General features: G+C 38.9%; 2 protein-coding genes across 3 annotated transcripts; one reads left to right on the forward strand and one right to left on the reverse strand.

Moving 5' to 3' along the window:
- Positions 1-904: 904 nt before the first annotated feature.
- LOC144241665 (calaxin-like) lies at positions 905-18,152 on the forward strand. The gene is made up of 6 exons (XM_077776215.1): positions 905-920; positions 5,938-6,093; positions 7,378-7,482; positions 12,660-12,811; positions 15,957-16,061; positions 18,056-18,152. Exons 1-6 carry the CDS (start codon positions 905-907, stop codon positions 18,110-18,112), a joined length of 591 nt encoding a protein of 196 aa, XP_077632341.1. The 3' UTR covers positions 18,113-18,152.
- On the reverse strand, positions 16,123-25,891 carry RBM48 (RNA binding motif protein 48). 2 transcript variants are annotated; one of them, XM_077776222.1, is made up of 5 exons: positions 25,771-25,891; positions 24,691-24,881; positions 22,857-23,002; positions 20,830-21,398; positions 16,123-18,804 (listed from the first exon to the last, which is right to left on the reverse strand). In XM_077776222.1, the coding sequence occupies exons 1-5, from the start codon at positions 25,879-25,881 to the stop codon at positions 18,718-18,720; spliced, it is 1,104 nt and encodes a 367-aa protein (XP_077632348.1). In that variant the 5' UTR covers positions 25,882-25,891; the 3' UTR covers positions 16,123-18,717. The 2 variants fall into 2 exon arrangements, with proteins under 2 accessions (XP_077632348.1, XP_077632349.1); XM_077776223.1 differs by lacking the exon at positions 16,123-18,804 and adding an exon at positions 18,811-20,717.
- Between the last annotated feature and the right edge of the window lie 198 nt (positions 25,892-26,089).

A 26,089-nucleotide genomic window follows, 5' to 3' on the forward strand; every position in this document is an offset into this window, starting at 1 on the left:
GGATACCACCCTAGGGACATTTACATATCCCTGTAAGTAGAGCCAATCATCCAGATTGCTCACTCCATGTATTCTTAGAAACACTCAAGTTTAGGGTTTCCTGATGAATTCCTAGTCTTTCCCAGGTGAAATTGTAATTCTATCAGACTAATTGCAATCTCAGCCTGATTGATTCTGAGTTAGCAATTGACCCAGTCTTTTTCACACATATTGTATAACCAAAAGTTTTACACTTACATAGATGAAGAAACTTTTTTAAAGCTCAGTGAAGAATTTTAAAACTTCCTAATAATTTCATTTTGTTTGACTCAAGTGATTATTTTGGCATCTAGAACTTACTTTGGATTCTGTCTCATCCAGTATATTCCTTTACCTCACTGGTTTGCAAAGAGTTGTTATAATTTACTTAGCAAACATTTATTTGAGAGCCTACCATTGTGCTTGGCACTACTGGGTACTGAAAAGATAATTCGCATAAGAATAAGGTTTTTGTTATATGCCTTCCTAAAATCCAAATATTTTGTCTTTTTAAAAAATGTTTGTTTGTTTAGAAAGAATCCCAAGCAGGCTCTGCACAGAGCCCAACACAAGGCATGATCTCACAAACCATGAGATTATGACCTAAGCTGAAAACAAGAGTCAGGTGCTTAACCAACTGAGCCACCCAGGCACCCCTAAAATCCAAATACTCTGTGAACTGCATTCTCTGATCCACTCCTACCAGAAGGTGGAAATGTGTTCAATCTAGTATGATTTCCCCTTAGGAATTCATGAGTCCCCGAGTGTTCTTGAATTTTTTAATACAATTAATCATCTCTTCTGGGACTTAGCCCAGGACCACCTATAGAGTCAGTGGTCCAGTATTTGGCTTTCCCGTTATTTGTCACACATTACATGGACCAATATGTATACATATGTAGGTAAGTATACATACATATTTTCCAGCTTTGTCTGCTAAGAGGGCTTAGAAATATTCCACTGTACCCATCCCAGCCCCCGGTTATGTATTGGACTTAGAAATACTAATCTCCCAGTAGTAACAAGCACACCCAGTGCCTAAACCTTGGTGTCTAAATACCAGTCTCCAATAAAAAGATCCAGGATTCCTTGAAGAAATAGCCGCGCAGAGTGTAAAGGAAAACCTATGCTATATCTGTGTGTTTCTCTTTCACTCTAACACTACTACTCAGTTACACTTCTTGACACTTCTAGTCTCCAACTTCTAGTCTCCAACTGTGTGGTTTTTTTCAAGTTAAGGAATTTTCTGTGACATCAACCAGTTGTCCTACAATTTCTCAATTCTGTTGCTACCTGAGATGGCATCAGGTCCCACAGGTTGAGTTCAGTTCCACAGAACTGTCTCCCACTTGAGATGCCCAGAACAAGTCCAGGTTGTTAACTGCCTTTCTGACTAACTGGCTATAAATTGGAGGCCCAATTAATTTGTTAGAGCAGCTCATAGAACTGAGGAAAACTGTTTACTTAATAGATTACTGATTTATTATAAAAAGATGTGATTTTTAAAATACAAGGGTATAATCAGGAACAGACAGATGGAGGAGATGTGGGACGGGTCATGGAGCTTCCATTCTCTCTCCCAGGACCTTCGTGTGTTCACCATCCCAGAAGCTCCCTGAACACTTTGGGGATCTTCATGGAGGTTTCATGACATACTCATCATAGGTCATTAACTCAGTATCTAGCCCCTCTGCAGAATAGCTGAAAGTTCCAAGCTTTTAATCATGGTTTGGTCTTTCTGGTGACTGGCTCCCATCCAGGAGCCACCAGTAGTCACCTCCTTAGAACAAAAGATTCCTATCACTCCTGATGTTCTAAGGGATTTTAGGGGACCAGGGTCAACGATTAAATTGAACAAAAGATACTCCTACTGCTCACATCATTTAGGAAATCCCAAGCGTTTTGGGAGCTATGTAACTGGAACCAGTATATATATTCCCTGTTACCTCACTCAAGGAAAATACTAGATTGGCCTGGCAAGTAGTGCCAAAAAGCAAAGAAGTGAAAAAGCCAATAGGTTGTGTGATGTGAAACAGAAGAGCCCAACTTGAAAGCTCCCAATGGTCAAAACTGGAACAATTTGAGTAAGGTAATAACAGGAATTGTTATAAAATCCCCCTTACATAAATAATTGAGTAAATAAATGGGAAGACCTCTTCCTTTCAGGAAAATTCCAAATAATAGTACAGATACTCCTTCCCAAGGAGTGGAATTGCATTTTCCCTGAGAGATTGGCTTCCAAAGAATAGATTGTGGAAAGGAAAAATAGCAACTATGATTGAGAACCTTGTAGAGTAGCTTAATCAAGTGATCAAACTTTTCAGCAGTTAACCTTGTATAGTATGTATCCCCCTGACATGTGAGAACAGCAATTTATCTCTAGAATGCTTCCCTAAAACCCCTAACCACAATATATTTTGCAAAACACGTTAGACAAACCCAAATTGAGGAATATTATTTAAAATGAGAACTCAAGGTTGGACCCCCCTGGATGGCTCAACTCTTGATGTCAACTCAAGTCATGATCTCATGGTTTGTGGGATTGAGCCCCTTGTCAGCTCCATGCTGAGCATAGAGGCTGCTTGGGATTCTCTCTCTGCTCCTTCCCTGCTCACGGCCTCTCAAAATAAATTAAAACTTAAAAAAAAAAAAGTCATGAAAGACTGAAAACTATCACAGGTTGGAGGAGACATGACAACAAAATATATCCTGGCTTGGATTCTGGAACCCAAAAAAGAGCATTAATGGAAAAAGTGGTAGAATCTGTAGTTTAGTTAATAATGTGCTGTTAGTGTATTCATTTTGACAGTTGTACTACAGTTCTGTAAAGTTTTAACAGAAACAATGGAAATTGCATGGAAACTCTATCATCATTGTTTTTCTTAGGTAAATCTAAAATTATCCCAAATTAAGTTAAATAACATGGGCCAATCTCTAGCACCTCACAATTCTCACTACCCAAGATCTCTCAAATATAGTTCCTTGAAAACACGAGTAAGGTCTTTAGCTATAATGAAATGTGAGCTTACATGGATAAAGCTCAGAAAAAACTAAAATCCTTGATAGCTGTGTTGAGTAACTTGTTAATACTTGACTCTTAAAACCTCCCTTTCCTCAAGAGGAAACTGTTGGTGCTAATGTTTGCACTCAGATGTTAATTCTCCATCAGAGTTCATTAAGCAGGACTACTTTCAGGCAAGCATTAACATACTCTGCACTTCATTTGGCACCTGAGCCTACTTTTTCTCTGTATTTTATAAGAGAAAAAAAATGCTTTCCATGTTTTTGTCCTCAGAGCAGCTGCAACCCGTTCTGTGACCTAGCCTTGAAAAGTTACACTTCCTCGGGGCGCCTGGGTGGCTTAGTCAGTTAAGCATCCGACTTTCGCTTAGGTCATGATCTCGCGGTTCGTGGGTTCGAGCCCCGCGTCGGGCTCTGTGCTGACTGCCAGCTCGGAACCTGCAGCCTGTTTCAGTCTGTGACTCCCTCTCTCTCTGACCCTCCCTTGCTCACACTGTCTCTCTCTCTCCTAGAAATAAATAAAACATTAAAAAAAAAAAAAAGAAAAGAAAAGTTACACTTCCTCATTTCCACTGAGCTCTACTGGTTGAAAGTCACAAAATGCCCTCCTAGTTTCAAGTGAAGGAGACAGATCCCATCTCTCAGAGGAGTATCAAAGTCATTATAGGAAGAGTATATGGGATGGGACAGACTATAAAATTGTTTTGGGGAAGACACAACCTTGTCACATCTGGACTCATTCATAAGGTAGTTTCAAAAATCTACTGCCAAAGTGATCCTCCTTAAGTGCAAATATCCTGTTAACTTGCCAGCCAAATTTTTTCAGAAACTTCCCATTGTAAAGTCAAGTCTGCCACCTCGCCACACCAACCATCAGGCACTAGCTCTCAGAACATACTTTGAAGCTGCCTCTTCTGGCAAATGCTTACCTTTGGCAGGCTCAAGTGACCCCTCCTCCTTGGGATCTTTCTTAACTTCCTGTGACCTCCCCCAGTTGATTATTCTTTCCTTTGGGTCACCACCAAACACCATCCATCATAGTGCTTGTGCTTTTTTTTTTTTTTTAATCTCTTAGCCAAAGTGTAACAACTTTGTGGGCAAGGAACCATTATGCATTCACTGACTGGTTGACAGGAGGCCCTTAATAAATTCTTATTGGATGGGTAAAATGAGCTTTATGCCATATTTCAGGGATTATAGTTAGACTGTGTAGCCCGAAAATCTAATCCAGTTCATAAAACAGTATTATTAGGTACCTTGTAATTGCTTGTTCTTTAGATTTATCAACCATTACCATAAGAATCAAGTCATTCTGACCAAAGTAGAAACCTTAATGTACACTGCATATTTGCTATGTGTTGTCATTGATTTCAGTTGGGTGACTTGAAATCATCTCAAAGCCAGCATCTAAATATTTCTCCCTACCTTCCCTATGAAAAGAAAAAAGGGAAGCAAAGAAATGGAAGAGAAAAAAAAATGGTAACCAGCTTTCCTTTCTAGCTCTCCTGGTTCTTTCAAATAATCTTTGATTGATAGAATTGGACTACAGAAACTGAAGGAATCTCAGAGATCATCTAGGACAATACCCAGTTTTCATAGGTGAGGACTCTGAGGCATAAAAGAAGCTATCTGACTTGTCTAAGTCTGCTATTTAGGTAAGAAGTGGGATCCAGGCACTTTAGTACCTGCAGCCCAGTAAATCTAAACCCTTAATTCTCAGTCCTGATCAATGCATTAGAATCACCCCTGCTCTTCTTTAAAAATACCCTTTCCTAAGTCTGGACTGAAATCAAAGTGTGTGAATACTGAACATTTCTATTTGAAAGTTAGTCACCATGTCCTACTGATTTTCTGCAATATCTCAGCTTCCTCCCACTTTTTTACCGTTTAGGGCCTAGAAGAGTCAACTGAGGTCTTGTTTTTTAAAAGCTAATTCCTGGGCCTGATATTAGTGATTCTGACTTGGTAGGTCGGGCAAGGCTTGGGAATCTGCATCAAACAGAGGAGAGCCTGTGGATTCTCTCATTCAGATGGTTCAGAGATCGTCCATTAGAAACACTGCTCTGGTAAATGTAGTTGACCCTTGAACAACGTGTACCCCCTACAACACAGTTGAAAATTCATATATAACTTTTGACTCCCCAAAAGCTTACCTACCAATAGCCTACTGCTGACGTTACTGATAACATAGGCAATGACATATTTTGTATGTTTTATACATTACATACTGTGGTCTTAAATAAAGTAAGCTAAAAAATACTTTTAATGGTGAAAAAATACATATACAGTACTGCACTAGATTTTTTAAATTGCATTAAGTGGACCCACAGTTCAAACCTATGTGGTTCAAAAGTCAATGTAAATGTTAGTTTTCTGACTAGGCATTCAAGGCCCTTTGCCATCAATCCATCCTCTTCAATCTTGTTTTTTCACTTCTTCCTAACTTGCTGTGTTCCCAATAAAGCATGATCAACTTCAAACGCAATGCTACCTCTTTCCTTTACCCATGTTCTCTCTCCCTGGAATTCTCCATTTTACCACTCCCAAAACATTCCTTCCTGTATAAATGCAATGCATTCTTCAAGTCTCTGTTCAAAGTCTACTCCCATGAAAATGGCCCAACTCCTCTTTCCCACACTCATTTCTCTTTCTTCACATGTCTGTAGTGATGAACATTATATTACATAATTTTTCATTTACATACTGTCTTATGAGACTTCTGGTGACATCTACCTTAATTGCATAAACCCTTAAGTAGCAAGTCATGTCATTCTTTTTTTAATCACTAGAGCATCTAGCATCATAGGAACAAAATAGCTGCTTAGTAAAAAAGTTTTAATAGGATTAGAGTACTCAGTGAGTAAGTCATAAGTTTTTATTTGTATTTTCATTTTGCAGTCAAAAAAAGTGAAGTAGAGTGTCTCATAAGACTTTTTCACAGCTTGGTGGAAAGAGCTAATGTAAGACTTAATAACCTTGGACTAGATCGTAATGCATTTCGAGCGATCCTGCACAGCGTATTTGGAATGACTGACGATATGCTAATGAACAGGGGTAAGAGCCTTAAGAATGGAAATGGGCCAAGCTGAAGTGGCAATATATATATGGTGTCTGTATTAATATGCGGCAAAAATATTTTTGTACAGATATATATAATTATCATCAAAGTCTTTGAATTTTTTAATGCCCAACTAGAAAGATATAATTTTTGTAAGGCTGGCAGTATAAAACAGAGGTGATTTGATTGTGAGGATGACTTTTAATAAAAACTCACTCAAAGTTTAATATCCCATAGCTGTACCACTTTGAGAACTAACCAGTAATGAACTAAATAAGCTAGCAGTATTGTTTGTTTTTAAGTTAAGCATGTGGATTTTAAATCATGATATCTTTGGATTCATATGCTGTAGACATGTGAATTATTAAATGACTTCTTTTTCCTCATAAAAATAAAGACTGTATAGGTACAAAAAATGATAATTACTCATTATACTGAAAAAATTAAATGACAAGATCTTATATTTAAAATAAATTATTTAATGTGATCCAGTTTCTCTAACACATTTTTAGGGTTCAATTTGAAAAGTTTTGACATAGGTATATATCTTGAAATGATAATCAGAATAATTGACATCATCCCTAAAAGAGTCAATAATACTATTTTTAAGTTTGTTTATTTTGAGAGAGAGGAGAAAGAGTTTGCACACACAGCAAGGGAGGGGCAGAAAGAAAGAGGGAGAGACTGAGAATCCCAAGCAGGCTCCATGCCAAGCACAATGTGGGGCTTGAACTCACAAACCATAAGATCATGACCTGAGCCAAGACCAAGAATGGGACACTTAACCAACTGAGCCACCCAGGCATCCCTATACAGACTCTTTAGAACAGAATTTTGCCACTTTTTTAAAAATGCATTTTACTTATTTTATTATTTTTTTTTAAATAATCTCTACACCCAATGTGGGGTCTGAGTTTACAACCCCAAGATCAAGGGTCACATGCTCTACCTACTGAGCCAACCAGGCTCCCCCTTTGCACTCTTTTTAGAATATATATTATCACCTTCATTAGTTCCACTGTTGATCTTCTTGGCTCATAGTAACTGTACAGGATATCACAAGTGAGAGTCATCATTGATCATAGAGGAGAATTACTCTTTTCCTTCTACAAAGATCTGGGGAAAACATTTCCAGTAATTTTGACCTTTAAAGACTGCCAAAACCTTTCTTCCTCCTCAATTTGGGAGGAAGGTTTTTAAAATCCTTTCATATATACATACTTTTGAATTATAAAATAGCTTTAAATTACAATACACTTCTGTGGTCTTTTTTCTTTCAGTATTTTTTGCATTTGACAAAGACCATGATAACTGCATAAATGTGAAAGAGTGGGTTAAAGGATTATCAGTGTTTCTTCGAGGGACTTTTGAAGAAAAGCTGAAGTGTAAGATTTCTATATGTGATTCCTGACTTAGTAATAGTGTCAGTTTTGTATTTAGTGAATGCTTAAACAGTTTTTAAAAATATAAAATGTTCTATAAAGGTTCTATACCAACCTTATTTTTTTTTAAATGTTTTATTTATTTCTGAGAGAGAGAGAGACAGACAGAGAGTGTGAGCAGAGGAGCGTCCGAGAGAGGGAGACACAGAATCAGAAGCAGGCTCCAGGCTCTGAGCTCAAACCCACAAACTGTGAGATCATGACCTGAGCCGAAGTCAGACGCTCAACTGACTGAGCCACCCAGGCACCCCTGTCATGAACTATTTTTAAAAGGTTGCTATAGGGGCTCCTGGGTGGCTCAGTCGGTTAAGTGTCTGACTTCGGCTCAGGTCATGATCTCACAGTTTGTGGGTTTGAGCCCCGTGTCGGGCTCTGTGCTAACAGCTAGCTCAGAGCCTGGAGCCTGCTTATGATTCTGTGTCTCCCTCTCTCTCTGACCTTCCCCTGCTCATGCTGTCTCTCTCTCTCTCTCTCTCAGAAATAAATAAAACATTTTTAAAAAAAAATAAAAATAAACATAGTTTATGACAGCTTAAAAAAATCAAAACAGATGAAATGGGTGGTCTGTTTCTTGGGAGAGTCCCTCCTTTAGACCTAGAGTCCCCAAACACTTCCTTAACTGGTTCTGTAATACCTAAATGTCACCAGGATGGGTCTTTGGGTCAAACCCAGGCAAAGACCAGCAAGTCAATGTCAGTGTTTGTACCAACTCTGGGTTTGCCAGGCTGCCTCTGGGCTCAGCGGGAAATGTGCCTTGATATCAGGCAGTGCATAAGTCACAGTGAAGCCTTTCCTCGTTTCTTAATCAAAGAAAATGAATGTGAAGGATTGACACAAAACGAGATAAAACACACATTAACCACCAGACATCAGTACTCTAGTGTTAGAATTTGTGTATATCAGTGAAATGAGGAAAAAAAGGTTGAGGACAAAGAATGCCCACAGGGAGAAGGGTTATAGAGGGAGTTTCCTACAGGAAAGGTATGTTAGTAATTCCAATGATAAAAATCTTCCCATTCACAGTTTTGCCTAGAAACGAATAGCTCTGGCCTCACCTCACCTGTACCATTGTTGTGATGTGTATTTTCTTGTTTTAAGCCTCTGGGGCCAGGTGTTGGGGTGAGGAACCCTGAAAAGAGAATAGGAACAAATTTTTTTAAGTTTATTTCTTTTGAGAGAGAGAGAGAGAGAGCAAGCTGGAGGAGCAGAGAGAAAGGGAGAGAGAGAAACCCAAGCAGGCTCTGCACTGTCAGCACAGAGCCCTGAACACACAAACCATAAGATCATGACTCTGGCCGAAACCAAAAGTTGGATACTCAACCAACTGAGCTATCCAGGCGCCCCAAGAATAGGAACAATTTTAAATGGCAGTTTTCTAGGGAACAATTGCTTAAAGTGTGAAATTGCTTATGAAAACACTGCAGAGTTCTGAGTAAGTAAACAAATTTTTACCCCTGTTTTTGCACTTAAATTTGTATTTGAGATGTTGAAAGGAAGATCCCTAAAGTTACACACACATTTTATTTATTTATTTTTAACATTTTAAAATATTTATTTATTTTTGAGAGAGAGACGGAGCGCAAGCAGGGGAAGGACAGAGAGAAGGAGACACAGAATCAGAAGCAGGCTCCAGGCTCTGAGCTGTCAGGCCTAATATGGTGCTCAAACCCACGAATCGTTGAGATCATGTCCTGAACCAAAGTCAGAGGCTTAACCGACTGAGCAACCCAGGCGCCTCTTAAACACCCACTTTATTATTTTTTTAATGTTTTATTTATTTCTGAGAGAGAGCATGTGCAAGCAGGGGAGGGTTAGAGAGAGAGGGAGACACAGAATCTGAAGCAGTCTTTAGGCTCTGAGCTAGCCGTCAGCACAGAGCCTGATGCGGGCTCCAACCCACAAACCACGTGATCATGACCTGAGCCGAAGTTGGACATTCAACCGACTGAGCCACCCAGGTGCCCCTTAAACACACACTTTAAAAAATGATAGCAACGTTTTAATTTTTTTTAATGTTTTTTTTATTTATTTCCAGGAGAGAGAGAGAGACAGCATGAGCAGGGGAGGGTCAGAGAGAGAGGGAATCACAGACTCTGAAACAGGCTCCAGGCTCTGAGCTGGCAGTCCGCACAGAGCCCGACGCAGGGCTCGAACCCACGAACCGCGAGATCATGACCCAAGCGAAAGTCCGAAAGTCGGACGCTTAACCGACTAAGCCACCCAGGCGCCCCCGATAGCAACGTTTTAAAAGGTCACCAACTTCCTCTGACATTTATGATTTTTTGTTTTTGTTTCATGTTTTTTCTTAATTTTTTCTTTTTTTTATTGAGGTGAAATTGACATTCAACATTATGTGGGTTTGTTTTTTTTTTTTACTTCAGTTTAATTTTTCACAAGATAACATTGAAATATAGTTGCTACTTAGGGTTGTTCCAGCACTCCTATACAAAAGTCTCAGAAATGAAAAGCTAAGTTTTCGTAGATGTAAGTTCTTGTGGTAGTACTAATACATGGGGATAATTGCTGTGACACTGAACGCAGCTGTACATGATTGCATCACACTGTCAAAGAATTTTCCTCCTCTAATCCCACTTCCTAAAAATGTTTCCTGTACATTTCAAGATATGTTAATTTGGGGAAAATACTCCTCATAGGGTTGAGCTGCATGTGATGAGGAAATGGTGGTGTTCTGAGTGAACAGTTGAGCAAGAATTCTTGAGACACCTTTGGTGCAAAAAGGTGGTTTTATTAAAGCACGGGGACAGGACCTGTGTGCAGAAAGAGCTGCACTGGGGTTGTAACAGTGACTAATTATATACTTTCAAGTTGGGAGGGGCTATCCCTAAGGAATTTGGAAGCAAGATTTCCAGGCCCTTGAGGGGCTAGTTATTATTAGGAAAAAGTAATTTACTACTGTCTAGTAAAACCTTAGTCACGAGACCCTTCAGATGTTTATCAGTGGGCCATATACTTGGAGGATATTTGCTAACATACAACTTTTGGGGAGTAGAGATAAAGGAACTTACCAAAGGAATTTTTATATATTAAAGAAGACTACGGGATCCTGGAGGTTGGGTTGATGATAAGATAAGAATGCCTTTTGCCCCTAGCAAAGTATTGACATATAGGCAGTTCAGTTCCTGGAGGAAAGTCACTCTGCCTATCTCAAGGATTTGTCAGTGGGCTCCAAGTTGTCAGGAAATTTAATAGTTTTTTTCATTTGCCCTTGTTTCCCATATCACATGTATGCTATGGATTGAAGAAACTCAACAAAAAGACACAGCTGATCTGCTAACTCTGAAATTTAATATCAGTTCTATTGCTTTTGCTAAAACATTTAACTAGATTGCAAACTCCAGAAGAGCTCCTTCACTATTCTATTCTCAGGACCTGAGTAAGGTCATCTGCAGCATGAATGAATGGATAGAAGTCCCAGAAGACCCTCTCCAGGGAGAGAGTGGTCATTTTGGATAGTACAAATGGGCAAACTCCCAAGGAGATGATGGACTCACTACACAGATATACTGAAAAATATTCTTTGTTAGCAAAGAACAAATTTATTTTATTTTCTTAGTTTTATTGAGGAACAATTGACATACATCATTTTATAAGTTTATAAATACAGATCGATTTGATTTACATATACTGCTAAATGATTACCACAATAGATTCAGCTAACATCCATCTTCTCATATAGCTACAATAAGAAGAAAAATATAAAAGAAAAAAAAATTCTCCTTGTGATGAGAACTCTTAGAATTCACTCTCTTCTATATATCGTACATCAGTGTTAGTTATAGTCATCATGTTACATTCCTTTCCTATACATATTTATCTTATAACTGGAAGTTTGTACTTCTTAGCCAGCCATCTTCCTCTAGTTCCCCCTCCCTTCACCTGTCTACCTTTGGTCACCACAAGTCTGATCTCTTTTTCTATGAGTTTGTTGTTATTGTCTGGTTTCTTGTTTTGTTTTGTTTTTGTTTTTGGGATTCCACATATAAGGGAGGTCAAAGAGTGTTTGTCATTCCCTGTCTTAATTATTAGCGTGATGCCTTCAGGATTCATCAGTGTTATTGCAAACGATAGAATTTCTTCATTTTTTATGGCTGAGCACTATTCTTATTTATATTTATTCATCCATTGGTAGAAACTTAGATTGTTTCCAAACCTTGACTAGTATACATAATGATGCTATGAACATGGAGGTGCAATTATCTTTTTGAGTTAGTGTTTTCTTTACCTTTGGATATATTCCCAGACATAGAATTGCTGGATTACATGGTAGTTCTATTTTTAATTTTTTTGAGAATCCTCCGTACTATGTTCTATAGTGGCTATACCAATGTATAAGCCTTCCAACAGTAAATAAGGGCTCCCTTTTCTACACATCCACCCCAGCATTTTGTACCTTGTATTTGGTGAGTTTTGTTTGTTGTTTGTTTATTTTGATGATAGCCATTCTCACAGGCATGAGGTGATATCTCATTGTGGTTTTAATTTGCGTTTCCCCAAGGACTAGTGATGTTGAGCATCTTATAGCTGTTGGCTTTTCATTTATTTTTCTTGGAGAAATGTTTGTTTAGGTCCTTTGCCTATTTTTATTTTTTTTCTTTTTTGCTATTGAGTTGTAGGAGTTCTTAATATATTGTGGATATTAACACCTTATCTGATATGGTTTGTAAGTATTTTTTCCCATTTCACAGGTTGTCTTTTCATTTTGATGATTTTTTTAATTGTGCAGAAGCTTTTTAGTTTGATGTGGTCCCATTTGTGTTGTTTTTATTTTGTTGCTTCTGCTTTTGGTATCATAGCCATGAAATCATCACCAAGACCCATGTCAAGGACCTTGTTCCTGTGTTTTCTTCTAAGAGTTTCATAGTTTCTGGTTTCATAACATTTTAAAACTCTCAACTTCAAATTCCACATCCCAAGGAGTATTTAATCTTGTGCCAATAAGTAAATAAAGGGTGCTTTATTTTAAAATATCTCTGTTATGTAGACCAGTAATTGTAGGTTGAATAAATTGTTTTTATCTTTTTAAAAATTATACATTAAAATAACTAAGGAGAAGACTACTGATATTTTAACTGTCCTTATATTTCTTGTGCTTTGGGCAGTCTGTTTTGAAGTTTACTATTTGAATGGTGATGGTTACATTTCTCGAGAAGAGATATTTGACATGTTGAAGAACAGTCTACACCAACAGTCATCTGAAGAAGAGACTGATGAAGGAATAAAAGAGTTGGTAGATATAACACTGAAAAAAATGGTAAGAATGAAAACCTATAACGCATCCAATCAAGCAGATGTGGAGAAAGCTAAAGACAAAGAAATGATTTATTTCCCTTTATAATGAAAGTAACCTTTATGAAGGCAGGAGATTTTGTTTGTTCTCTGCTCTATTCATTGCCTAGAACAGTGCCTGGCTGATAGTGGGTGCTCAATAAATACTTATGGAATGGATGGGTGATTAAATGAATCACTACGCAAAATGAATGTTAGCTGTATTATTTTAAAATATTTTGCTCATTAATGTGGGTGGGGGTAGTGGTACAGCAGATTCAGTTGGTAAAATTGGATGCTACTCTAGCCTGTCTGTATGACCTTGGCTCTCCAATCCATCTAAACACTCATAACAAAATAACATAATAATTAAAATAGCTGTCCCTTATAAAACACTTAATATATGCCAAGGACCTTCACAGAACTTTAATACAGGAGCTCATTTTACCCTCAAAACAACCCTGTGCAGTAGAAATTACTATCTCTATTTTACAGACGAGAAAACAGAAGTACAAATAGGTTTACCCAAGGTCACGGTAGGAAATGGGGTACAGAATTCTTCTTTCAGTGAAACCAATGGTACCACTTTATTATGGACATAGTCATTTCTTACTGTGCCCCTATCCTGGATCCCAGGAAAGAGTTGTAACTCTAAGGCAGTCTGGACCCAGCTCACTTCCATTACTCTGGAGATGAGGAAAGAAATAGATGATGGGAGCTGCCGAGTCTTAGAGACTCCAGCATATCTTCCTTCAGAAATACTCTCACTGGGGGCGCCTGGGTGGCTCAGTCAGTTAAGCATCTGACTCTTGGTTTCTGCTCGGATCATGGTCTCACAGTTTCGTGGGTTCAAGCCCCACATCGAGCTCTGCCCTGGCGGTGCAGAGCCTTCTTGGGATTAAGAAATACTCTCACTAGTGTCTGCTAGGGCTGAGGGCAGACTTCCTGAGACCGTATGTTTCCTGGTTCCAAACTCACTCTCTTGTTTAATTTTTATTAGAAAAATTTTTTAAACATTTATTGATTTTTGAGAGACAGAGTGTGAGCGGTGTAGGGGCAGAAAAAAAGAAGGAGACACAGAATCTGAAACCTCAAGCTCCAGGCTCTGAGCTGGCTGTCAGCACATAGTTTGATGTGGGGCTTGAACCCATGAACCATGAAATCATGACCTGAGCCAAAGTCGGACACTTAACTCAGCCACCACCAAGGTGCCCCTTTAATTTTTTTTAATGTTTATTTATTTTTGAGAGCAGGAGAGAGAGAGAGGGAGACACCGGATTTGAAGCAGACTCCAGGCACTGAGCTGTCAGCACAGAGCCTGATGCAGGGCTCAGACCCACAAACTGTGAGATCATGATCCCAGCAGAAGTTGGACGCTTGACCTACTGAGCCACCCACGTGCCCCTCTTCTTTTTTTTTTTTTTTAAAGGAAATGTTACGGAGTGAATTTCTTCTTCTTTTTAAATGTTTATTTTTGAGAGAGAGAAAGACAGAGCATGGGCGGGGGAGGAACAGAGAGGAAGATACAGAATCCGAGGCAGGCTCCAGGCTCTGAGCTGTCAGCACAGAGCCTGAGCTGAAGTTGGACGCTTAACTGACTGAGCCACCCAGGCACCCCTGGAGTGAATTTTTTCTCAACCCTTTATCTAACTTAGACTCTCAGCAACCATGAGTTATGCCCAAAAGTGGAAAAACAAGGACCTATCAAATCAAACCCAAGTTGAATTAAGCAGTTAAAGGCACTTATAGTCTACATATATGGTCCCCCCATGATTTATTCTCCAATAGTCCCTGCCATTAATGCTCCACTCCAGGCAAGTCTGTCTTCTTCTGACTTCTATTGCCTCATATTGTCAGACTTCAGGTTGGGCCATTCTTCTGCATTTCCTCCCCAGACCTCTTTAGCCACCTAAAAGCCATCTCAATCATCCTTAAAGTCCTCTCAGTAGTCTGCAAGCATCTGCTCATGATTCTAGGCCACCTTGATCTGTTACTGTTCTAACTCACAGTGCCTTGCTCCTTAAGTGAGCAACTTCATTTTTATCCTTTTTACATGAATGAGCTCCCAAGTCAGAGATCCTTTGAGAAACAAATTCTACTTCTAAAAATTAAGTTTGAAAATCTTTGCCCTATGGCACTGATTTTATCATAAAAGTAGCAGTATAATGATACGAGTCCTCTAGCTTTTGTGCTCCCCAATTACAGTATACATCCTTTAGGGACAGGACTGTATTTATATATCTAAGGTATATAGGTATCTTAGTCTGCTTGGACTAAGACAAAATACCAGACCGGGTGACTTAAACAACGAGAATTTATTTCTCAAAATCTTGAGACTGGGAGGTGGCTGGCTGGGTCAGTTGGTGGAATGTGTGACTCCTGATCTCAGGGTTCTAAGGCTCGCCCCTGTTGGGTATAGAGATTACTTAAAAATAAAGTCTTAGGGGTTCCTGAGTGGCTCAGTCAGTTAAGTGTCTGACTTTGGCTCAGGTCAGGATCTCGTGGTTTGTGAGTTTGAGCCCCACTCCGGACTCTGTGCTGACAGCTGGGAGCTTGGAGCCTGCTTTGGATTCTGTGTCTCCTTCTCTTTCTGCCCCTCACCCAATTCACACTCTCTCCCAAAAAGAAAATAAAAAGCATTAAAAATGAAATAAATCAAATAAAAAAAAATCCTGAGACTGGGAAGTCCAAGATCAAGGTGCCAGTCCATTTGCTTCCATGGTGAGGGTGCTCTTCCTGGCTTGCAGACAGCCACCACCTCAATGTGTCCTCATGTGGCAGGAAGAGGGAGCTCTGGTGTCTACTTTACAAAGATGCTAATTATATCATGGGGGCTCCACCTTCAGTACCTCATCCAACCTAATTACCTCCCAAAGACACGTCCCAAACCATCACATTGGGGGCTTTAAGATGCGAATTTAGAGGCAAGAGGGACACAGACTTTCAGCCTATAATACCATCTATTCTAAATAGACTTCCAGGAATAAAGTAAGTAGCCTCAATAAATAAGTACCTTTTGATTTATGTAAGTAGTGCCCACAGAAGTGTAAACTAATAGTTTTACTTGGCAAAGAGCTATTTCCCATGTGAAATTAAAAACTATCATTTATCAAGAAATCATCTTCCTCTAGGATTATGACAACGATGGCAAGATATCTTTTGCGGACTTTGAAAGAGCAGTTAGAGAAGAAAGACTTTTGTTGGAGGTGTTTGGACCATGTTTACCAGATGCAAAGGTGCAGTGCCAACAGCTCTAAGTGGTTACGAGCAAATTTTTTAAGGGATCAGACAGCAGTACTTGCTTGACATGTTTATTAGTATTTTCCCAAAGAAACTAGGGTATATTGACATGCTTAAGGGATAGAACAATGAATAGTGTACTCAGCAACTACCCACCACAACTGCTAGGACAAAATTTGATATCTTTCAACCCAAATGATGCCAAACAACAAGAATAATTAAGTTTTAAAAATCTTAAATACATTTAAAGTACTTTATACTATTTGGGCTCAGGAAGGTTTTTCATATATGAATTTGACAAGTTTTCTGAGCCAGCTCAATTGAGTGTCAAATCGGTTTGGCTTATTAACATTTCCTTTTAATTCTTCCTTTGATCACCTGTGCTTTGCAAACCTGTAGTAATCTACATGGCAATTTTATGCATAAACTTGCATGGTGAGCTCTCCTGCACTATCTTCAGCTCATTTCTCTAACTTGCCCCACTGTAGTTTATTCCTAGAAATATATAGTAAAACGCGGTGTGTAAAAGACACACTTATTTTGAGACTGATGGAGGAAGCCACACAGAATGGACTGGAGAGGAGCAAGTACTCAGGTCAGATGGAACACCAACAGATCTCTAGTTACTCCAGAACTCAGTAGCCCAGTTACTGGGAACCTTGCTATTCAGAGTGTAGTCTGTGCACCAGCAGTGATGGTGTCTCCTAGGAACTTGTGAAACATGCAGAATCTTAGGCCCCACTCCAAACCAACGGACTCCATCCTTTTTTTTTTTTAAATGAGGCTTGACACAGCAAAGGTTTCTTCCTCTCATTGTGATCAAATATTATGCATGTTGGTGGGGATGGGGAGGCATGCTGGCCTCCATAAAGTAAATGTAAAGATCCTGAAAAGTTCTGAAAAAGTCAGGAATCCATTCAGCAACACTGAACCCACTGAGAAGCTCCTCCCTTTAAGGCTGGCAGAGAATTTTTTTAAATTGTGGTAAAATACATCCAACATAAAATTTACCCATCTTAACCAACTGTAAACATATAGTTCTCTAATTTTAAGTACATTCACAATGTTATACAACCAATTTCCAGAATGCTTTCCATCTTGGAAAACTGTAAACAATTCTGCATTCCCATCACCCACCAGCTGCTGGCCACGACCATCAGAACCTGCATTTTAATAAGACCCTGAGGTAGAGATTCATAGTGTCTTACAGTCTGAGAAGAATGTCGTAGACAGTAACTTGCTCTTTCTAATTCTGTGTGTGGGTTTCTAATGTGTCTTTTACCTGGGAGTTCAGCAGAAATAAATATCTAATTAATTACAAGAAAGAAAGGCCAAACCCCTTGCCTCCAGCTTCTTTTAATACCATCCACCATTTGGTGCCATCCCACCAAGTTTGAATCAGGTCATAACTGATGATGAACCTTCTTAATCTGTATATTCAAATTCAATCCGTTAGGCAAGAGGCCTTTAAGTATATAGACAAAATAAACACAGACAGTTTGGTATGGGCCTTCTCAAGTTATTTTTAGGAGTAAAAACAAACAAGAAAAATGCAAACAGCTTGAACAGACTTATTCAAGTGTCCAATTATGTACTCTGATACGAAAAACAATGTGGGTATGCTAGATGCAGCGGTTAGCAGTCTAGCATTTACAAATGCAGATTTGTTTCTGCCTTCTTCTTAGAGGTTAAAAAATATATAGGCTCCTAATTTCGGTTTTGTTCTAAATTTTTTTTTAATGTTTATTTTTTGAGAGAGAGAGACACACAGAGTGTGAGCGGGGGAGGGTCAGTGAGAGACGGAAACACAAATTCAGAAGCAGGCTCCAGGCTCTGACCTGTCAGCACAGAGCCCGATGTGGGGCTTGAACGCACGAACTGTAAAAATCATGACCTGAGCCGAAGTCGGCCACTTAACCTTAAACCGACTGAGCCACCCAGGTGTCCCTCGGCTTTGTTCTAATAGTTTAACAACTTTTTTACTTTACAGAGTTGTATTGAGTTAGAAGCCCTGGCGTTCAGACACATCCTGACTTCTAGTTTTTGAATGTAAATCACTCAATACTGGTATTAAAATTAGAAACAGATCCTGGTTGCCTGTCTTTATTTGCATTGCAAAGTTTTTATCTTTGCTTCACTTAATTTACATATAACTATTGCAAAGTGAAAACTAATATTATAAAAACTTTCCGTAATATTAAAGATGATGAAAATAATACCTGTAATAAGTAAACTAATTTTATTTTTTAGGTTAGCCAACGACCTTGGCTCTTGTGGGAAATACTGTGAATAAGCCTTTCACAGCCCTCTTTTCTCCTGCTTCCTCAACCAGAGAAGTTGGAGACCTAAAACATTCACCACTCCAGACCTCCCCAGTTAGGAACAGCCTGAGCCCAGTTCTAGCCAATAAAATGTAACTGAAGTCTGGAAACTTTAACTTTTTTTTTTTTTTAAAGAACATATTTGGCTGACATGTATTCTGTGCATGATAAGCTAATTTTACAAGATGAAACTTTATTAGATAAATAATAGCTTGAATGGTATCACAAAGAGAAGTGCATTAAAAAATACCAGCAGTAAAATCTCTTAAAATGACAGGCTAAAAAATAAAGATAAATAGTCCCTTAGAAAATACAACTTGCTGCTGGCGATCTATATCCTTCTTCTTTGTTTTAATGGACGACTTGTATGTACATCTTCCAGCTTGTCTTCTGGAAGTTCTGGTGTAGATGAAATTACCTGGTTTAAAAAAAGAGAATCATCGAAACTTAGTTTTTATAGTACAAGAATAAATACACTATTAGGCTATACATTTAGTAGTTCAATTCTTGCCATCACATTTGAGGCAGAGTTAGCCCAACTTCAGCGTACAGCCTATGACTTGGGCACAAAGTTTTCTTCCAAATACTGATGGGGCTGACATTTCTAAAGCCATTTAACAAGAAAAAAAATTTTTGAGGGGAGAAAGGTAAACACATACTCTACTTTAACAATCCTTTATGGATACAAAGTTACTTGGTATTTTATGAACAGAGATAGAAATCTCCATTCTGCATAACTTGAAAGACTGATAATATCTGATGTATTTAGAGACATGGAGGCTTAAGGGGGTGGTATGAAAAATTTGGAGAAATAAGCAGAGAATGGTATAATCCTCAATTTCCTAGGGAAATGAAACCAAACACATCAGAAAAAGAGTGGACAATGAGTTAAAGCAGAGTAAAACAGTCTTCACTTAAAATGTAAAATTATTAGAAACCGTGTATGTTGTATTCAGTATTTCTCAATTTTGTTGTTTTCTTGTCTCCTTACTTAGGATTTGGACCTAACAACTTTTTTCTTGAAAACATAGTTCTGGCTGAGAGAGCTATGTGTCTGTACCTATGTCTCAGTTCAACTGTACCTGAAGGAAAGAAAAAACTCAAACATTTAAAAAGAGGCTTAAACATGGAATTGTGTTCATAGACTTTAAATATTGTAACATAAGCCCTCATCCTTAATCAGATAGTAATTTTCAGGTAAAAACATATATATATAATAAATTAAGCTACCTTAGATTCCCTTAATCACATTTTAAAATACATATACAACTGCATGAAAAGTGCTTTCTGAACCTCCAGAGTTTAAGAGAAGAGTTCTTTTCCCTCAGTTTGATTTCTAAAAGGCTACCCCACAAAAAGCTACCTTTCAAAAGGTAACTCAAATGTTAGCTTTCTTTTATCTGTGCTTAGAAAATGGAAAATGATTATGTAAACATGTAAAAAAATTACTACTTAAGTACCACAATTGACTTGTAATCTATTTAAGTTTACATTTTGACTAGGCCTTAGGGCCTAGTCTTTAGAAATCTCACCTTATTCTATGGCTCTCTTTATCAAAGAAGCAAAAAGCATTTTTATATAATTTGTAAGAATGCTGAACTAAATAAAGAAAGAAGTCTTCCTTCAACACAACAGTTCTGTACTTTGGCTCATAATGAAACCGTCTGGGGACCTTTAAAAAGAGAAGACCTGGGCTCCACTCTCACAGACTGATTTCGCAGACCAAAACCACTGCTTTTATGTTTTATATCTAGAGTGACACAGAATATGTTCTGTTCATGTTTTTTAAAATGTTTATTTTTGAGAGAAAGAGAACAATTTGGGGAGGGTTGGGGGGTGGGGGTGGGAACAGAGGATCCAAAGCAGGCTCCGTGCTGACACCAGAGAGCACGATGCAGGGCTCAAACTCATGAACACAGAGAGCGTGACGTGAACTGAAATCAAGAGTCAAACGCTTAACTGACTGAGCCACCCAGGTGCCCTTGTTCTGCTTACTGTTTAAAAAGATTTTTTTTTAATGTTTTATTTATTTCTAGGAGAGAGAAGAGAGACAGCGTGAGCAGGGGAGGGTCAGAGAGAGAGGGAGTCACAGACTCTGAAACAGGCTCCAGGCTCCGAGCTGGCAGTCAGCACAGAGCCCGACGCGGGGCTCGAACCCACGAACCGCTAGATCATGACCCAAGCGAAAGTCGGACGCTTAACCGACTAAGCCACCCAGGCGCCCCTCTACTTACTGTTTAAAGCAAAGGCTAATGATAGCAAAGCACATACTTTCCTGTTTGTCAAAATCAGTTAATTCAACAGGAAACTGCAGAGAAACACATGAAAAAACTGAAAATGAAAAAAATTAATGACAATACCTTAGTTGCCACAAATCTCCATTTAGTTGTTAGCCCTCTAACCAAATGGTCTCTTAAAAACAGTTTTTTAAAAATGATCTTACCTCTTTAAGTTTATTACGAATTAAATTCGCTGTTGTATTCAACGAGTCATCATGCATATCCACTCTGGGTATGTCTGGTAACAGAGGCCCGATCATAACCTCATTACTACTCGTGCTTGTTCCAAGAAAAGTCCCAATTTTACGATCATCTTCTCTTCTTCTTTTCCGCTCCTGCAGTTGTGTTGTCCTAGGCATGAATCTGTCAACTGCCTCTGAAGAAGTAATAGCCTTCTGTGCCCCAGGGCAGGCCAATGAGTTTTTAAAAGGTTTCACTTGTATTTTCTGCAAAGAGTCACTGTGCATACAATGCTCCAATGTTTCTTCATGGTTTCTACAGTCCCGAGAGAAGTTTGATGCCCTGTCCGTATGTTCCCCCGATGAACATGTACATTTTGGGGAAAAATAACATAAAGGCAATTCACAAGAATAGGGAAGACAAGGATCTGAGTTGCCAGTAGAAGTGTTCGAAGTGGCTGCACAAAACCCAGATGTCTCTGAATGGAAGTCCTGTCTAAAATCTTTTGTGTCTTTAAGGTCTGTAACCAGCTTCTTCTTTGTCACGTAATGATCTTTATGTTACAATTTAAAAGGTGAGAGAAGAGGAAAAAGAAATGGTTCATTTACTGTTTTCATATTCAGAAATGTGTGATCCTAAAAACAAACATTACTTTAAAATGTTAACAAATGCTACCCGAAAAGTCTTTTTCTTGATCATGCAATACATTCATGTGTAAAAGCTAAAAAGCATAAAGGATATATTAGTGTCAGGTTCGCACTTTCTTTACTCTCCATATGCCTGGTTTCCACCACCCCTTCCCCTGCCCATAAGTAATCCCATTCTTACTTTCTTATTTATCTGTCCAGTAGGTCTTACTCCCCCCCGCCCCGCTCTTTTTTTCCCCATCATATCCATTTCTCTGTGCCTTTGTGTTTTCCACTTAATTGTGGATCTTTGAGATTTTTTTTTCTAGGTCATTACATAGAATTTGTCTTTTTTTACAGCTTCGTAGCATTCTACTAGATGAACGTATCACGCTGCTTAATTTGTGTTTGTTGGTTTTTAAAGGAGGTGATATGCCGGACCCATATTTTGTAATTGTATTTGCCACACAAATATAAGTTCTCTTGGGACTATTCACATATCCCACAGGTTAAAGTTCAGTGTCTCCAAGTGACCAGGGACTCTCGACAGCTTTCTTACCAAATTTTCAGGTAAGTTTTCCAAGAGTCTTCCCACCTTATATCTCTCTTCACTGCTACGTGCCCCTTCCCTAATCAGTCATAAACTCATTGTATTCAATAGCTGTATACACACTTTGTCCTTCAACTAAAGGGTAGATATTTGGTACTCTGAACTTTTCAGCACTATTCAGATTTCAGACCACACCCATTATTTCAGTCCAGTTCCAAATACTCTGTTCCTACAGTCCATGTACCAAATCCCATGGTTCCATTCCAGGCACCCAGAATTTCTGTCTAGGGAGACTCAGCATATAATGGTCAAAAATGGAACTTTTCCACATGTAGCAGTTTTAAATTAGCAGCTGGTAACTGTTCTGCAAATCATAATTGTTTCTCATTGTCTTTAAGTCAAACCTTAATTCCACAGCATATGACACAATGCCCTTCATGATTCAGTTCTTGTCCTCTTCTCTAATCTTCCCCTCACTGCAATCCCTGTGTTGTGGTTATACTGTACTATTCATAGTTCCTTCAAACACATGCTGCTCATTTATTCCTCTGGACCTTTAAACTTGCTACCTGGCCTACCATTCCATCTCTTCCTCTTGTCTCCTGAGTAATGTCTATTTCTCTTTCAAAACTCAGCTACCTCTCTTATCCTGTAGGAAGTCTTCCACAAACCAACATCTCTCCCTTTCCAGCCCATATTCCATAAGAGTGCTGCAGAGTTCTTAAATACTGTGATCATTTATTTGCCTCTCTTCCCACCAGACTGGAAGCTCCATATAGTGTCCTACATAGAGTGTCCTACATGTAGGAAGTGTTTAGTAACAGGCTTTCCATACCTTTATTTTTAGTAGTTCTTGCTATATAAGCCTTTCTCTCCTGTATTTTTTTTCTAGTTTCTTCAACTGTTTCAAATTCTGGAGCATAGCACACATGAAGCAATCCACCAAAGAAACTCTGTTCATCCATTTTTCTCTTGGCCATCCTAAACAGAAATGCATGGTTTATTAGATAACATGGTTTATTAATCTTGACTAACTTAGGATGAAAGCTGAATAGGATACAATGCATTGATCTAAAGAGCAAAGTTCAGCTTTTGCTATATGTATATACTTTCTATGGTTTGGGAATTAAGATGTTCTCCTTATGGATGGTATTGACTCTACTGATATAGGGCATACTCTTAGAGTTCTCTATAGTGCTAACAGGTTTTGAGCTAAGTCATCCACACATATCCCTTTAACCAACTTAGGATCCAGCAGTTAACCTGAGGTACACAATCTATGGTCATGAAATACAGATTTCTGTGTTAAGTTAAATGGCCCTTAAGAGTTAGTTCATACCCAATTTAGCCTTTTCACCACAATTTTGTTCCTGTAATGGGATTCATATATAAAAATTAACAATAATAACTATAAAATCTTAACAACTGAGTAAATGCTGAATATATAACTAATCAATGACAAAGTCAGAGGATGGTATTCCACAAATATTAAACATCTATGACTGGCTGGGCATTATACTACAATAAATATTTAAGTTACTTCTGTGCTCAGGGATAATGATAAAAATACTAAGATTTTCCAGGCACCAGGCAGTGCCTGAAGTGCTTCACCTGAATTAACACTTGATAAAAACCCGATGCGGAAACTGAGGCCAAGGAAGATTTACAACTTAGCCATGCTCATACTGGTTCATGGAGCTAGGATTCAAGTCGAGATATTGAACTCCATAGCCTACTGTACTATGTGCTGTGGGAGGTGCAAAAGCTCTAACAAGTATGTTTCCCTGACCATGAAGAACAGGCAAGTTGGTTAGAGGAAGTGAGAGTACATCTAAGAGAAAACTGAAAATATATGACCCCATCAAATCAAGTGCTTTTGTTGCAGGCTGCAAGTGCTATCTGTAGTACAGAAAGAAAATATGAATGGTGGGGCACCCGGCTGGCTCAGTTGGGTAGAGCATGCAACTCTTGATCTTGGGGTTGTTAAGTTCAAGCTCCACATTGGGTGTAGAGATTGCTTAAAAATAAAATCTTAAAAAAAAATAAAGAAAATATGAATGGCAACAGCCTAAGAAGGATGAGTCTTAAAGCAAAGTAGTGACAGGAATGGGGTCAACATAAAACTAGATAAGGCATTTCATACTTCAGCCTTATTGGAACCGAGTATGTTATACAGAGGGCTGGAAAAAATGGGGTCAATTCACACAGGTTCATAACAATAAGAACTTAAATACCTAATGTTTATTGCATTCTGAACAGAAGGCACTACACTTAGCCCTTTACATGAAGTATCTGAACATCCTCATACTACTTCAGCGAGTAGGTCCTTTTACCATACGGATTTTATAGAATAGAAAAAAAAAAAACAGGCTTACTGAGGTTAAACAACTTGTCTAAAGTCATGATGTTAGTAAGCAGTGGGGCTTGAAAATTTCTCCAAACCCATTTTCTAATCTACCACAATACATAACAGAGATTGTTAAGCATGGGAATGACATGATAGAAATAGTGTTTTGGTAAGGCTAACATTTAAGACGAGAGTAAGATAAGAGTAATACAGGGCAATGTTAGGTTATTGGGTAATTCAGGTATAAATGAGGGAAAACTAGGGCCAAAATGATAGCAATGGGAATGGAGGAAATGAAATTTATGCTAACGTTGCAAATTACCTTGCACTTTGTAGATTCATAAATTTAATGAGATAAACTTCTGTAAAGTCTTCTGCTGGGTATTCATCTAGAGCATTATACTGTTCAATTGCACCATATAAAGCAAACCGCTCAACTAATTCCTTCATTGCTCCCACTGCAGGAACTCCTTGTATTAATAAGTACCTAGATTCCAAATTGATTGTATATACCTAAAAGAAAAGCAAACACATAAAAATATACTTCCCAAATAATCCTAGGACAAACCTATTTTTTAAAAAATGCATTACGGGGGGGTGCCCGGGTGTCTTAGTCAGTTGAGCGCCGACTTTCGCTTGGGTCATCATCTCGCGGTTCGTGGGTTCGAGCCCCGCGTCGGGCTCTGTGCTGACTGCCAGCTCAGAGCCTGGAGCCTGTTTCAGTCTGTGACTCCCTCTCTCTCTGACCCTCCCCTGCTCACGCTGTCTCTCTCTCTCTCTCCTAGAAATAAATAAAACATTTAAAAAAATTTTTTTAAAAATGCATTACGGGTTAAAGAGTACATTTATGAAGAACACGGAGTAATATACAGAATCAGTGAATCACTATACTGTGCACCTGAAACTAATATAACACTATGTGTTACCTACCCCGGAATTTTAAGTAAAAAACAAAACAAAACAAAAAAAAAACTAAAGACAAAACTCTGAAAACAAAAAACATTCTGTTTAACTGGTCTGCAGAAAAAATAAAAAGTAAATTCACCCCACGTGTGAGGGACTCTAATTAAAGAATAGATTTTCTTCAATTGACGTATTTTCCAGAAGTTGGCTCGGGAGAAGTTAGTACAAAAAACAGTCACTGAGTTCTTAACACACACCACGCGCTATTGTAAACATGAAGGATGCGATGACTAACATAAAGCACTATCCTTGCGGAGCTGACGTTCCAGCAGTTCACCGAAGGGTTCAGGAAAATCTTTTTGGTAACTGAACACCAGAGTTTCTCATACCCATCTCTAATGAGGCACGGCTAGGATCGCAGTATTGCATATCCTGGGATGTGAAATCAGAGCTAAAATAAAGCTATCAAGAATAGAGAATGAAACCAAAATCACTTTACCTTGACAGCACGAGGCCGTCGCCCCTCTCGATACTTGGCCCGCGTGTCGCATACAGCCCTCTGGGCATGGTGATCAAATACACCTCCAAGTTCCCCACCACTCGCCGCCATCTTGCCGGTTTGGCCCCTGCACAAACGACAACATCCGTCTCGCCGCACTCCTGCTCACCCAATAAGAGGTGAAGATGGGTCACGGCGTGCCAGGATTGGTTGGAGAATCGACAGCGTCGGGCATCGCTTCCTGCGAGTGTGACTTCGGTGAACGAGGTGCCGCCCTCCAGCGGACTGGCGGATCGACGTCGGCGAGCTGGAGGAGCTT

Source organism: Crocuta crocuta, unplaced genomic scaffold (genome assembly GCF_008692635.1).
Source record: "Crocuta crocuta isolate KB4526 unplaced genomic scaffold, BGI_CrCroc_1.0 scaffold37, whole genome shotgun sequence".
NCBI classification, from domain to species: Eukaryota; Metazoa; Chordata; class Mammalia; order Carnivora; family Hyaenidae; genus Crocuta; species Crocuta crocuta.